The sequence below is a fragment of the Psammomys obesus genome, unplaced genomic scaffold, assembly GCF_907164565.1.
Source record: "Psammomys obesus unplaced genomic scaffold, mPsaObe1.curated_primary_1811, whole genome shotgun sequence".
Classification (NCBI taxonomy): Eukaryota; Metazoa; Chordata; class Mammalia; order Rodentia; family Muridae; genus Psammomys; species Psammomys obesus.
The window spans coordinates 51,010,082-51,024,270 of record NW_026585504.1 but is presented as its reverse complement, the minus strand read 5'-3'; the positions used below and the strand labels follow the sequence as shown (position 1 = coordinate 51,024,270).

Here is a 14,189-nt window from a genome sequence, read left to right as displayed (position 1 = left end):
CTTCTTCTTCTTCTTCTTCTTCTTCTTCTTCTTCTTCTTCTTCTTCTCCTTCTTCTTCTGTACCCTCTTCTCTCCTTCCTTTCTCCTCTACTTCTCTACCCTTTCTTTCTCTCCTGTCTTTTCTTCCTCTGCCTGTTCCTCCCTTCCCCTCTTCCTATTCCTTTATCATTCTTTATTCTTTTCTCTTTTCTCTCTTCCTCCCTTCCCTCTCCTACCTTCTTCCTCCTCCTTTGTCCTTCTTTCTTCCTTCTTTCCATTTTTTAAGATGGGATCTTGCTATTTATCCCAGCTAACCTTGAATTCTGAGGTTTCTTGCCTCATTTCTCCGAGTTTGGGGGTTATAGGCCAGGTTTGCCTTACATTCTATCATTTTAATCCTTGTGTGCGTGATTCAGTCATTATGATGTTTTTGTGTTCAAGTGTTGGTCTGCAGACATATATATGTACCATAGTGCATGTGTGGAGATCTGAGAACTATTCCATTTCAATCATTCCTTCTGCCTTGTTTGAGACAAGATATTCTTATTGTATGTTGTATATGCAATGCTAATTGGCCCACAGGCCTCCAGGAGTTTTCTCATTCCCTCCACCAATTTTATTATTAGGGTGCTGGAAGAATGGAAAATGCTGTCACATCTGCAATTATAAGGCCTCTGGGATCAGAAATCAGGACCTCATAAATGCATGACATTTTACCCAATTGGTCCCTCTCTACATGCCCATTTTCTATTTTTAGAAATACATACATATATATATATATATATATATATATATATATATATATATATATATAATTTTCTCATAAAGAAGCTTATAATGGAAACTAGTATTGGCCAAGTCTAGCTGAGTACTAAGAAAACAGAATATTTCATAAAAGTAAAAGAAATCCCTTGGTTCACTTAATAAAGAAGATTCTTAATGTCACATAAAACATTAAATAATAGAAAAGGGAAATAGCTCTGCTGTGTTTCACTTCAAACTCATGGGTACTTCATGTGATATTTGCTTTTCTTATGGGAAAACTTGAGGCAATAAGAATAACGTGAAACTTCTGAAATACTCTACCCAGCAGGGTATCAAAGCCGATGCTGAGACCCATAGCCAAACTTTGGGCAGAGTACAGGGAATCTTATGAAAGAAGGGGGAGATAAAAAGACCTGGAGAGGACAGGAGCTCCACAAGGAGAGTAACAGATCCAGAAAATCTGGGCACAGGGGTCTTTTCTGAGGCTGATATAGACCATGCATGGAGATAACTTATAACCCCTGCACAAGGCAGTTCAATCTCCAAATGGGCTCCCGAGTAAGAAGGACAGGGGCTATCTATGACATGAACTCAGTGGCTAGCTCATTGATCACCTCCTTCTGAGAGGTGGGGGGGGCAGGCTTACCAGTCCACAGAGGGAGACAATGAAGACAGTTCTAATGATACCTGATAGGCTAGGGTCAGATGGAAAGGCAGGAGACTAGTCCCCTATCAGTGGACTAGTAAAGGGGCATGGGAGGAGAAGAGGGAGGGATGGCAGGATTGGGAGGGGACAAAGGAAGGGAATACAGCTGGATACAAAGTGAATAAATTATAATAAATAAATAAATAAATAGATAGATAGATAAATAAATAAATAATGATAAGGTGAAAAGAAAGTATGAAACTCCAGTCTTCAAAATAACATTTATTGTAGTGCTTTTCCCTCTCTACTGAAAACAGAGTGAATTGTTAAGGCTCAAGCCTTTTTAGACAGAATGCTGGTGACAGTACTCTTCTTGGCTGCTAGGCCAGAGAAATCTAGTTCTGGAGACAACTCTGTCCTCTGTCAACGAAGGGAAAGAGTGTTCTAAATTTACTGACATTTTGGTTTACCCCGGCTACAAGCTGTCAAAGATAAAAGTAGGTCAACCCTGTCCTTTGGTATTTTTAAGAAGGTCAGTAAACCAAGCATTGTCTTTGGAAGATGGACCAATCTGAATTTGTGAGGAGTACCCACTACCATATGGACCAATCTGAATTGGTGAGGAGTACTCACTATCATATCCATTAAAAAAAGAAGAGGTCAATGCAGCCACTTTTGAGGAGAACTGATAGACTAAGATCAGAAAGGAGAGCCTCCCCTATCAGTGGACTTGGGGAGGGGCATGCATGCAAAAACGGGAGGGAAGGTGGGATCGGGAGGGGAGGTTATGGGGGGATACAAAATGAATAAAGTGTAATTAATAAAAAAATTAAAAAAGTTAAAAAAAAAGTATGAAGGCCCTCATCTGTGAGCACGATTTTACTATCCTCAAATATCCTGATTACACTACTGTCTTCTTTTCTGAGATGGGGTCAGTTCCTTCAAATCTTTTTATTGTCACCTTAGAATATTCTCCATGTTCTAAAAGTCCTCTGCCAATATAAGCGTACTCACTCAAGCACAAACAATATTCTACTGTGATTTAAAGCAAATACAATATTTGACTGTATTTTGTATCTTGACTATGTTTTGTAGGGCTGTGCTGAAGGTCCCATCCCCAGTGAGAGTGTTATCAAGAGGTAAAAAAACTGCTAAGACATAATATTTGATGCTTTTAAAATCCAAAATAAGACCCTAATAAGTAGAATAAGGAAATGGAACCTTGAAAATTTGATCACATGTGTTTGTAAAAGAGGTGCTTGTATATACCAGAGAGGATACATGTATAACTTTTGGTCATCTATAGAGAATTAGAAGAAAAGTACATAAATGTGAACATTTTTCTGATAATCTTCTGTTAGTTAGCTTAATGCTGTTTTGAGAAAATGCCTGATATAAACACCTTAAAGGATGGAAATTCTCTTTGGCTCATGCCACCCAAGATTTTTTATTTCTTTTTTTAAATTTGTTTATTTTTCATTAATTACAGTTTATTTACCTTATATTCTAGTTATAGCTCCCTCCCCCATCACCTCTCAATCCCACCTTCTCTCCCTCTTCTCCTATGCCCCTCCCCCAGTCCACTGATAGTGGAGGTCCTTCTCCCCTTCCTTCTGATCCTAGTCTATCAGGTGTCCTAGCCTGTGGTAGGCTCCTGTTCTGCTCCCTGCTTTTTCCCTGTTCCTATGTCTCTGCCATTTGCCTTTCTGAATGAGGATTGAGCATCTTATCTAGGGTCCTCCTTCTTGATTAGCTTCTTTAGGTGTACAGATTTTAGTATGATTTTCCTATATGTCCAATATCCACTTATAAGTGAGTATATACCATATGTGTCTTTCTGCTTAAATTATTTATTTTTATTCACTTCCCAATCAGGTTGTAACCCCATCACTCCTTCCTTCACAGTTCTCCCTTCCTCCCCTCTCTCATCTCACCTATTTCTCAGAAAAGCAGAGCTCCATTTGGCATCCACCCCAGCTCATCAAGCTGCACCAGAACTGAGCATGTCCTCTTCCCCTGTGGCCTAGTAAGGCAGTCCCACCAGGTTAAGTGATCAAAAAGCTGGAAAGTGAATCCTTGTCTAATGCAGGCCCCACTTTTCTTACTAGAGGACCCACATGAAGCCTAAGCTGTCCATGTGCTAAACCCTTTGTAGGAGGCCTAGGTCTAGTTCATGAATGGCCCTTGGTTGATGCTTCAGTCTCAGCAAGCCCCTCGGGGCCTTGGTTAGTTGGTTCTGTTAATCTTAATGTGGAGCTCCTGTACCTCCAGGTCCTTTTCTCTTTCTACCAATTTTTCCACATGATTACCTAAGTATTGCCCAATGTTTGGCTATGAGTCTTAGCATCTGTTTTGAAGCACTGCTTGGTTGAGTCTCTCAGGTGACACCTCTCTCAGGCTCCTGTCTGCAACTTTAGCAGAGTATAGTTCATAATGTCAGGGGTTGGCACTCTCCCCATCCAAGATTTTAGCCAACAGTCACCACACAATAAATTCATAGAATTGTCCTCAGAAACAATTCTGAAATATGTGAAATTTAAAAAGGAAAGGAAGCTAGTAGTAATGTAAATAATGTATTATAGCAATTATATGTTATCGAATATGTCAAACTTAAGAAGAAGTTGTACTCAGTAGAAGTATCAATTAAATCCTGGCTACTGAATTTAAGACATGTGTGATGCAATACGCTGTAGGTCATTCAGGTGTAATTCAGGTTTTGATGGAGTGGGGATCAAGGGGAGGAGGTCATCTCCTAGTAGTAGATTAAAGGAGGGGTTTAGGGGAGAAGAGAAAAGAGGGTGGGATTGGAAGGAGATGAGGGATGGAGCCACAGTCAGGATACAAAGTAAATAAATTGTAATAATTAATAATAAAGAAAAAAGAAAGGTTAAAATAAAGAGCCAGAAAACTTAAAACAGTTTTAAGAGGGTGCTCAGCAATACTGAAAGCACTGTTTATTCAACAGCTACTTCTTTTTTTATTGTTTAGTGTTTTAATTTTATTTTTATTAATTACAGTTTATTCACTTTGTATAACAGCTGTAGCCCCATCCCCCCCCCCTTCCAACCTTCCCCCTTCTTCTTCTCCTATGCCCCTCTCCTAATCCACTGATAGGGGAGGTTCTCCTCCCCTTCCATTTGACCCTAGTCTATCAGGTCTCATCAGGACTAGCTATTTTGTCTTCTTCTGTGTACTGGTAAGGCTGTTCCTCCCTCAGATGGAGGTGATCAAAGAGCCAGCCCATGAATTCATGTCAGAGAAGGTCCCTGTTCGTATTATTGGGGAAACCTTTTGGACACTGAGCTGCCACAGGCTACATCTGTGCAGGAGTTCTAAGTTATCTCCATGCATGGTCCTTATTTAGAGTATCAGTCTCATAAAGACCCCTGTTCCCAGATTTTCGTTGCTCTCCTTGTGGAGCTCCTGTTCCCTCCAGGTCTATCTCCCTCTTCTTTCATAAGATTCCCTGCACTCTACGCAAAGTTTGGCTATGAATCTCAGCATATGTTTTGATACCCTGCTGGGTAGAGTCTTTCAGAGGCCCTCTGTGATAGGCACCTGACCTGTTCTCTGCAACATCTCCTTAAAGACAAAGAAAAACAATTCACCTCAGTACAAGTACAGGGTTCATGGATTAGTCAAACTTGTTTTCTAAGACCACATTCCTATATGGCAGACATTTTCCAAGGTCTCACAGACAAGTCAAAGTAACTTGGCAAAACCCCCTGGTTTCAAGATAAAGGCCTGGGCGAAAACATATCCTTCGCTGAACACTCAATAACAAAGCAGACTGCCAAGCAAACAGCTCTCCAAACACAGCTTGAGAATGAACTTTAGCTTCCCACATATAAGAAAATGGCTGTAGTACAGAATGGAAGTATTCACCCTAAGAAATACTAGTGGTCAGATCTGTTATGAATTGTAATGCATATATCTGATATGCAGGACATCTGATATGTGACTCTTGTGCAAGAGTCATTCAACCCACAGGTTGAGAACCACTGTTGTAGATCTCTAACCCTCAGAAGTACGAGGAGTTGGAGGAGTAGGAATAAAAGAGCAGCCAAATCCCAACAACCATCAATCATAAGGTTCACGACAAACTCTCAAGCAAGGAAAAGAGATGAAAAGGGGAATTTTGTTTAATGCACTGGATCAAGTTTAAGTGGATGGGGAGCTTTCAGAAAAGAAGATGCACAGTGCAACGGAAAACTGGCTGTCTTTAGGCTTAGGTGTGATAAAGAACAGGTTGTCATCTATAAATGTGTGATATACATATAATCGCCAAGGTTCTCTAGGAGCAGTATAACCAACAGACTGCTTACTACAAATGACACCTTTTAGATTGGCTTACAAATTATCAGAAGGGTAGTGCAATAATGGTTTTCATACAATAAGAACTCTGGACCTAGGAGTCCCTGCAGAGACTGATACTCCAATCAAGGACCAGGCATGGAGAGGACCTAGAACCCCTGCTCAGATGTAGCCCATAACTCAGTCTCCAAGTGGGTCCCCCAGTAAGGGAAGCAGGGGCTGTCTCGGACATGAACTCAATGGCTGGCTCTTTGATCACCTCCCTCTGATGTGTGTGTGGTGGGTAACCCTGCCATGCCACAGAGGAAGACAATGCAACTGGTCCTGATTAGACCTGATAGTCTAGGGTCAGACGGGAAGGGAGGAGGACCTCCCTATCAGTGGACTTGGGTAGGGGCATAGGGGGAGAAGAGGGAAGGAGGGTGGGGATGGGAGGGGGCTACAGCTGGTATACAAAGTGAATAAAATGATTATATATATATATAAACTCTTTCTTTTTTATGCACTCTATCACATAGAAACCTCTATTTGGCTGCACAGCCCAGTTCCTGGTGATCCTTAAGCTTTTCAACATCTGAGATGATACAGAATTTAGGCTTAATTAATGTTGCATGAAGCCCAGAATCTGTACTTTCAAATATTCCTCTGTTTGTTATTTTTCTATAGAAATTGCCATTCAACTATTTCTTCTAGGAGCTGCAGTTTTCCCACAACTCAGATTGTGGGCTCAGGAGACTACATAGGAAGCTGTTAAATAAAAAAGGGTGACAAAGCAGTTGCTGCAAAAGCCTCAGACCCAGTTTAAAACCTCACATGCATATAAAAAGAAAGAACTCAGTCCACAAAGTTGTGTTTGACTTTGTACCCATATACACATATCATACCAAAATACCCAATGGATAAATGACACTTAAAAATCCAAGAAGGTGAAGGAATGGAGAGATGGAGTCATTCTGCTTTCTACATCAATATGACAATTTGAGTTCGGATTCCTAGCACCCATATAAAGTGCTCAGTGCAATGGTACCTGCCTGCAATTTTAGCCCAGAGAATTAGAGATAAGACCATCCAAACGATCAGAAATATACTATGGATTCAATGAGAGATTTTGTCTCAAAAACAAAAGAGTACTTGAAGAAGACCTGTGATCTTAAACTCTGGCCTTCACATACACGTGAACATAAATACAACCATATTCACACATACATACCACCACCACCACCAACAACAACAACAATTAGAACAATGACGATGACAACAACAGTCAAACAAGGAAAGACATAGATAATGATATTGGAAAGGATCAGGACTCAGAATTCACATAATAATTGATAAAGACAGGCTCTGTCTCCTACCACTATAGCCTAGCCATCTCCTATAATGTTGTGCATCTGTAATGAGGCTAGATGGAAGAGCCTGTGACTAGAGTGCACTTCTATGGCCTTTGTGTACTGCCATCCTACTGTGCCCTATGCCTAGCCAAATGCTTGCTTCCTGAGTCTAACCAGACACTGAATGATGAATCATACTTCCTCTTCAAGGTTTGTATATAGCTTTCTTTAAATACCCCTTTATGTGTTGTGGAGATATATTTACATTAGTATACAAAAAAGCAAAACAGACCTACAGTTGGCTTACACCTCAAACGTATCTAAAAACTATCAAATGCTCACCATTAGGAATTACTTGACAGAAGCTTTACCTCATTAGCACAGTCTCCATGGTCAAGTTCCAAATCCTAGGGTTTTAGGGACTGTTGCCTGTTAGAGAAGGTAGGGCCCCCAGGTGGAGAAGCCCTTGGATCTGCCTTCCATGAAAAACTGATATTGGGGGAGCTGGCTGGCTATATGATGGGTCCCATCTGGGCTCTTCTGAGCAGATGGGGCACAGCTGGCCTGGTTGGCAGCACAGCTGGGTACCAGGCTTGGTACTGAGACTGTCCTATGCAGATTCTCTACATAAAGGCTCAAAGATGCTTGCTCTGCCCTGGTCACTGAAAGCCAAGCAGGCCTCTTTCTGCCTTCCTTCCAAAGGACTTCTCAGTGATGGCTTCAGGGACCTCTGTGTTGTCCTATCTAGTGTTTCTTTAGAAATACCTTTTAGTTCACACTTTATATTTTTTTGTTTTGTTTTGTTTTTTGGCTGATACTTTGACTATTAGCCTGTCACTCTGTCCCTTGGGGTGATCTCCAACAGTAGCTGGGACTGAGAGGCACTGCCTCTAGACTCATCTCACCTGAGAACATGTACCACTGGCCTGGTTATTCCCAAGTTGAAAATCTCTTATTAGTCCCTGTGCTCTATGGCATGCATTTGCATCTCTGGTTATCCATTACATCATTACAAATATTTTTTATTTCATATGTGTGGTATCAGCAGGAAGAAAAGGAAGCAGGAAAGTGTAAGTTTATGTGTTCCTGTGTGAGGTTATAGGGGTATTTGATAAGGGGTGTTGAGGTAACAGAGAATGTGTGTGAAGTCAGAGGACAACCTTTGAGTATTGGTCTTTACCTGTCTACCTTGCCATGAGAAAGTGTTTGAGACTTGCTGTATAAGCAGGGTTGGCTAGCTTTCAAGCTTTTGCAGGTTCTCCTATCTAGGCCTCCCATCCCCCATTGGTACCCTGGGATTACAATGCTGTGCCAATATCTTTGGCTTTTATGTGGGTCCTGTCAGGCAGGAACTACAAGGGATTCTGCCCTTGAACCATCTCAACCCCAACCAAATTGTGAATTTCCTTTTCTTTTGTTGTTGTTGTTTGTTTGTTTTAGTGCAAATGCCCAAATTCCTTCCACAAAGATGTGGTGAAAATTTATTTGAGTAAATATTTTCCAGAACCCCATTTCAAAAGCCCTTGCTAGACCCTATTCTTAGCATGGCTCAAGGCCTAGGGGGACTGGGTTCTCTTCTCACCTGCTTTGACTATTATCTCTCATACATTTTTCTGTCCTTTAAAAATTTCTATGCTCTCTTTTCTATTTCTTTATTATCTGGGCAGATGTCTGTCTCCAAGAATTTTTGCTCAATGAGCTTATGAACTCTGATCCCTACGTACTCTGTGAAACATCCTAGGCTTATTGTAGTAACACATCTTTCTTCCCTGCCTGCCATCACTGTCTCACCTGGAGCTGTAAGCTGCAACGTTTTGTTGCTGGATTTGTCTAATTTTTATTAGAATATATTAATTATATATAATTGGTTCATTAGAACATTGCCACAACATACATAATGTATTCTGATCACATTAACCCCCCATTACTCTTTCTCTGTTTCATCTACCCCTTCCATATCCACTCATTGCTACTCTTCCAAACTAGCTCCCTATCTACTTTCATTGTCTTTGCTTTTTAATCATGCAATGTGTTTCATCAGTGTTGTTTTCTAGTGGGTGGAGAGTTACATTATCTGAAGAACAAGTGGCTACAGTACTAAAGGAAACAAATTCCTAATCAAGAACAATTAACTTGGTAGATTAAAGTGTCTCAAGGTCTTCACATTTCATGACAGACAGGTTGGTGGTAGGACAAATCTTGTGTAGGTCTTATGTAGGTCATCATAGCTCCTGTGATTTAAGGAGTCATGCTATGCCCAGTATCAGCTTAGGTGTCCATTGGCTGTGTTGTTAGTTTCTTTGTCTTCTTCACTTGCTAAAAGTCAAAGGATGGTGCTTAAATCTTTTCTGCAGTTCTCCCTACCTTTTAACTGTGCATCATTCTACAATATGAAAGCATGTTATGTTAATATCTGTATTTTTCCAATCCCAAAGGCTGTTTTGGACTCATACTTCTGTCCACCAATGTTCATTCATAGAAGCACCTGAACACTTGAGCTGAAGTGGCTGTAAATACAACTATATTAGTAGTTATAATCCCTGGAGCCATCTTTAGGTATAATGAGTGTTTCCCTTTTGCAGGCGAGGAAACTGAGGCTTTGAGAAGAAAGGTATCTCAGCACAGAACCAGGTCATCTGAATGATGAACATGTATCAGTTTTGTGTAATTGTGGCCTAAGTAGTCAATAGGACTGGTTTTGTCAGTGTTCAGTGGGATACACACACACATGAATCTCCATAGATAACAATTTTTTTGAAAGGACGTAATTGGCTGCTCATGACCAATTCCCAGTGCAGTTTCATCAGTAAGATAGGCCAGTGCTGCAGTGCAGCTGAAAGGATCTGGGGCAAAGGAACAGTACAGGTTGCTTTTCATAAACAACCTCTTTGCCCTGCAAATGCTCTGGGAATTGTCCTCTGATCATGTTTTATCCCTTCAACAATGGTACCGATCAGGTATGATCGTATTTGCAGGTGATGAGTCAGAGCTCAGGGAAGGTAGATGACTCAGGTAATGTCTTATGAGAAACTTAGGACAAACTGTTGGTAGAATATAAAGACAGTTCAGCCAGTCAAGGTGCTCTCCACCAAGCTAAACCGCATGAGTTTAACTAACACAAATTGTCCTTTGACCTCCACACATGGACCCCAGTCAACTAAATAAATTAACATTTCTGCAGTTGATATTCAGTTAATACGAGTCCCGACAGCAGGAGGAAACTTTCTCTGTCTTGCAATGGGACTGGCTTTGTCCACTTCAGCAATACAACAGTAAAGTAGAAGCAAAGCGTGTAGAGAATGAGGCAATGCGAGATATGGAAAGGCTGGTAGGATATTGAAAAGGATATGTGAAAACATATTCTATTCCTAAATGAAACTGTCCTTGTGTAGGTACAAAGATTACTGTTAACTGTCACCTGGATGGGAATCTAGATTCACACATAAACAAGCCTCCAAGAATGCCCCAGAGAGATTACAGAAATTAAGGTTACACTGAGAATATCTGGGAGGGACTCCATTCATTATAGTGATCGATGTGGGAGGACCCATTGTAATTGTAGGCAGGACCATTCTCTGTTCTGGAGAACTGATACTAGACTGCATACAGTACAGAAAACAAGCTGAGCATAAGGATACATTAACCCTTTTCTGTTTCCTAATTGTGCGTGTGATGTAACCAACTGCTTCAAGCTCCTACTGCCTTGATTTCCCTGCTACCATGGACTGTATGCTTTACCTGTGAAGTGAAATAAACCCTTTATCCTTTGAGTTGAGTTTGTCAGGTTATTTTATCACATCTATAAGAAGAGAAACTAAGAAAGCAACCCGGGGTAATTAAGTAACTTCCCAGAGCCAGTGAATCTCAATTAGATAGCTTGCATAGCATATGCTAAGTCCTGGTTTTAATTCTTGGAACTGTTGGTTTAAACAAAAACAAAACTTGCAAAACTTTTTCTCATAACAGGATACAAACTTTAGAAAAGTCAAAGGACTAAAATGACCTGTGTCACCTCTGTCTAAGGGATACAGTTGATGCTATCATTTTGAGGGGTTTTGACAGTTTCTTCATTTTTTTTTATCTGCTTTCTCCACAGTCACTCATCACCCTACTACATAATATATAGCATGCATTTATTTGTCACAGTCATCCCATATATTAGGTTTGTCTCCTTTGTTTTTGAACCTAAACTACCAGAAATGGTTTAGGAGACTAAGATGTAAGGCAGAGAAGAAGAGAGATGACCCTCATGGAAAATTCCTTCCTGCTTCTCTTTTAGGCAACGGCTTGAATGATGGCCTGTGGCATTCTGTCAGCATCAATGCCAGGAGAAACCGCATTACTCTCACACTGGATAATGATGCTGCTTCCCTGGGTCCGGACACCACCCGGCTGCAGATTTATTCTGGAAATAGTTACTACTTTGGAGGTAAGTTCATCAGCCTTTGCAACCTCAAAGAAAGGGACAGGGAAATTATTCCATCACATGCTTTGTCAATTCAACAACCATCCACAGAGCCATGCATGCACACATGTGGGCACTTTAAAGCACCACACAGCGAGAAACCAAAACCCAAGGCAACTGTGCAAATGTAAGTTATCTAGGGCAGTACTGAGGGCAGAAGGAGCTGGGGCAACTAGAGCTGGTTTACATAACTCATCGAAAGAGACTTTTTAAGCCATGCCAAGCTCCATAGTTACAATGGAAAGGAGAAACTCAACTGAAAACATAGAGAAAAGGAGCAGAGCATCAGCCAATACCTGCAAGAAGGAAAACTTGGGCGGGAGGCACGACCTGCCTGTGGGTCATCTCAGTCACTCCTCTGCCACTTTGCTTTGTGACTTTCATCTCCCCTTTTCCATGTCTTAGAGATCATCAGCACCACTCAGGGTGACAGAACAAAATGGAGAGGAGGGGGACTTCACAGGGATAAGGGAAGGCATTGCTGTTTCTGAGTTGCTGCTCTTCTTAATGTTTCCAAAACCCTCACAGCACATCCAGTAACTCAAATAAAAACAAACAGGGGTCGACAAAGTTTATGTGACATTTTACCATTTTTATAAATGCACTCATGTTGAGTATTTTAAAGGTAACTTTTATTAAAAGGGATTGTGCATACTTCTCTAGCCAGTGGACTTACAGGAGAAGCCACATGTAAGAACGATTTATTTCCAATGGTTCTATGAACGCATGCTCTTAAGATATAGTCCTTTTACTCCTTTACTATAACATGGAGAACAAGATCACTTTCAGAATTACTGGAAGATATAAGCAAGAGAAGAATGCAGGCCTGGTGAACCTTAGTGGTGGAGGGCTTACACAGCATTTAAAAGGCACAGGTATCCACTCAGCATCGCATGCACACCCAAACCCATGCACACTCAACTCTCCCACTGCCTTTCCCCTCCACAGTATAGGGAGCGGCACAACCTGGGAAATATCTTGCAGATGTGATCATGAGCCAGCCTTGCTCTAAAGCTGACAGTTCCTTCCCATGTGGTAACTGAAGACAAACATTGCATGATAGCATTCACTGAAGAGATAACATGAGGACTCCATGGGAAAAGACACTTGTTCAAACCCGAAGACTTGAGTTTTATCCTGGAAGCTATAGCGGGAGAAGAGAATGGGCTGTACGATTCTGTCTTGCGACTTACATACATGCATGGTAGCACGCATGTGTCTGCACTGTCTTGCTCACATATAATGACAAAAGTAACAATAACAGCAAGGAAACATACACAGTAGTTATCTGGAGCCTGCCACATCCTAATCATACTCTGTACTGAGTTATAACCCAAACAATGTAATCTCTTAGCTCCAAAATCTCCAAATCACATCTTTCTTCCCATAAAATGTGTGACAGGCTTGAGACAGAAAAAAAGTCTTTGCACAGGTACAGAATTCATATTTAGGGTCTCCATGGAAGGGAGCTGTGTGGAGCAAGCTCAATGAGGCTGGCTTTTAGTACAAGGAAGGGTCATAGTCTTTCACCCACAGTCATCATTACATACTCAGCAGTATCAAATACTTTTAGGTAATAATATGTCCATATGATAGAGAATAAGGCTGCTGTTTGTTAAAATAATTTGTAGGTTGAAAATATGTTTCAGTCATAAAGAATTTGCTATGTCAGCATAAGAGCTGAGTTTGGACCCCTGGAGCCTCTGAAAGCCAGACTCTGTAGCACATGTCTCTGGCCATGTGCTCACCCTTAGTCATGTACATCATCAGCCAAAGATTAATAAAATCATAATAATCTGTGGGAGGCTACAGAGACACGGAGTGTATGGAACAGAATCAAGTCTGTGTTCACTGAAGCCCTGTAGTGAAAAAAATGAATGAGAACAAATGCTGAGCCTCAACTCCAAATTGTGCATTCAATGTCACATACAGTATATCAGCAATGGAGAAAGAATCATGGTAGAATTTGTTTCCAGTCAAAGTGGGTTTGAGTAATCATGTTATAATAATCATCTGAAATATCACAGAGGTAAAATGGCTCTCCTCCCCAAACTAGAATATTGCTAAATTCTGGGTGGGTTTCCAGGGGTACTAGACATAGAACATGAAGATTTATCTATGATTTGAGCAGTGTTTAAACAAACCTTCTACACTCAGACTGTAAACTTAAGGAAGGTGAAAAATGAGCTTCAGCAGTAACAGTCAACTTACATAAATTCTCTCTACAGCTTCAATTAGAAGTTGCAGCATCTCTTCATTTTATTGTTTGCTGTGAGTTGTTAACCAGCTGCTGGGCTTCAGCCCCACAGTGACTGTCTGCCAGAGATGCATGAAATAATTTCCCCTTATTTATAGCTTATTGTCATGTTTTCAAGCTCACATTCCCATACACTTTAACCTATTAAAACCACAGAAACGGAGTTTGTAAGAGCACACATACCCACATACCTGCTTGGTCTTCACCTGTCTCAATGAGGAGTAGGTTGGCCTTGCAGGTGATGCTAAATGGGAGCAATGCATTTTCATTTTTAAAAGAACACTCTTTAGGACTTGTGGTGATAACCTTTCACATGTGCTATTACAGCTTATAACTGTGTGCTCTTAAGACCACAGTTCTCTTAATGTCTGGATTTGCTTTGCACAGCATGTCAAAAATCCTGCTTGGTTCCTGAGTGAACCTTTCTCAGGA

General features: G+C 40.9%; 1 protein-coding gene across 2 annotated transcripts in view; it reads left to right on the top strand.

The window, feature by feature from the left end:
- The window catches only part of LOC129672149 (contactin-associated protein like 5-1), a 784,596-nt gene that overhangs the window by 395,472 nt on the left and 374,935 nt on the right, over positions 1 to 14,189 (top strand). For both annotated transcript variants that reach the window (XM_055601442.1, XM_055601432.1), the window contains exon 9: positions 11,315 to 11,464. In XM_055601442.1, the coding sequence (XP_055457417.1) occupies positions 11,315 to 11,464 (150 nt within the window). The remainder of the gene's footprint in view (positions 1 to 11,314; positions 11,465 to 14,189) is intronic.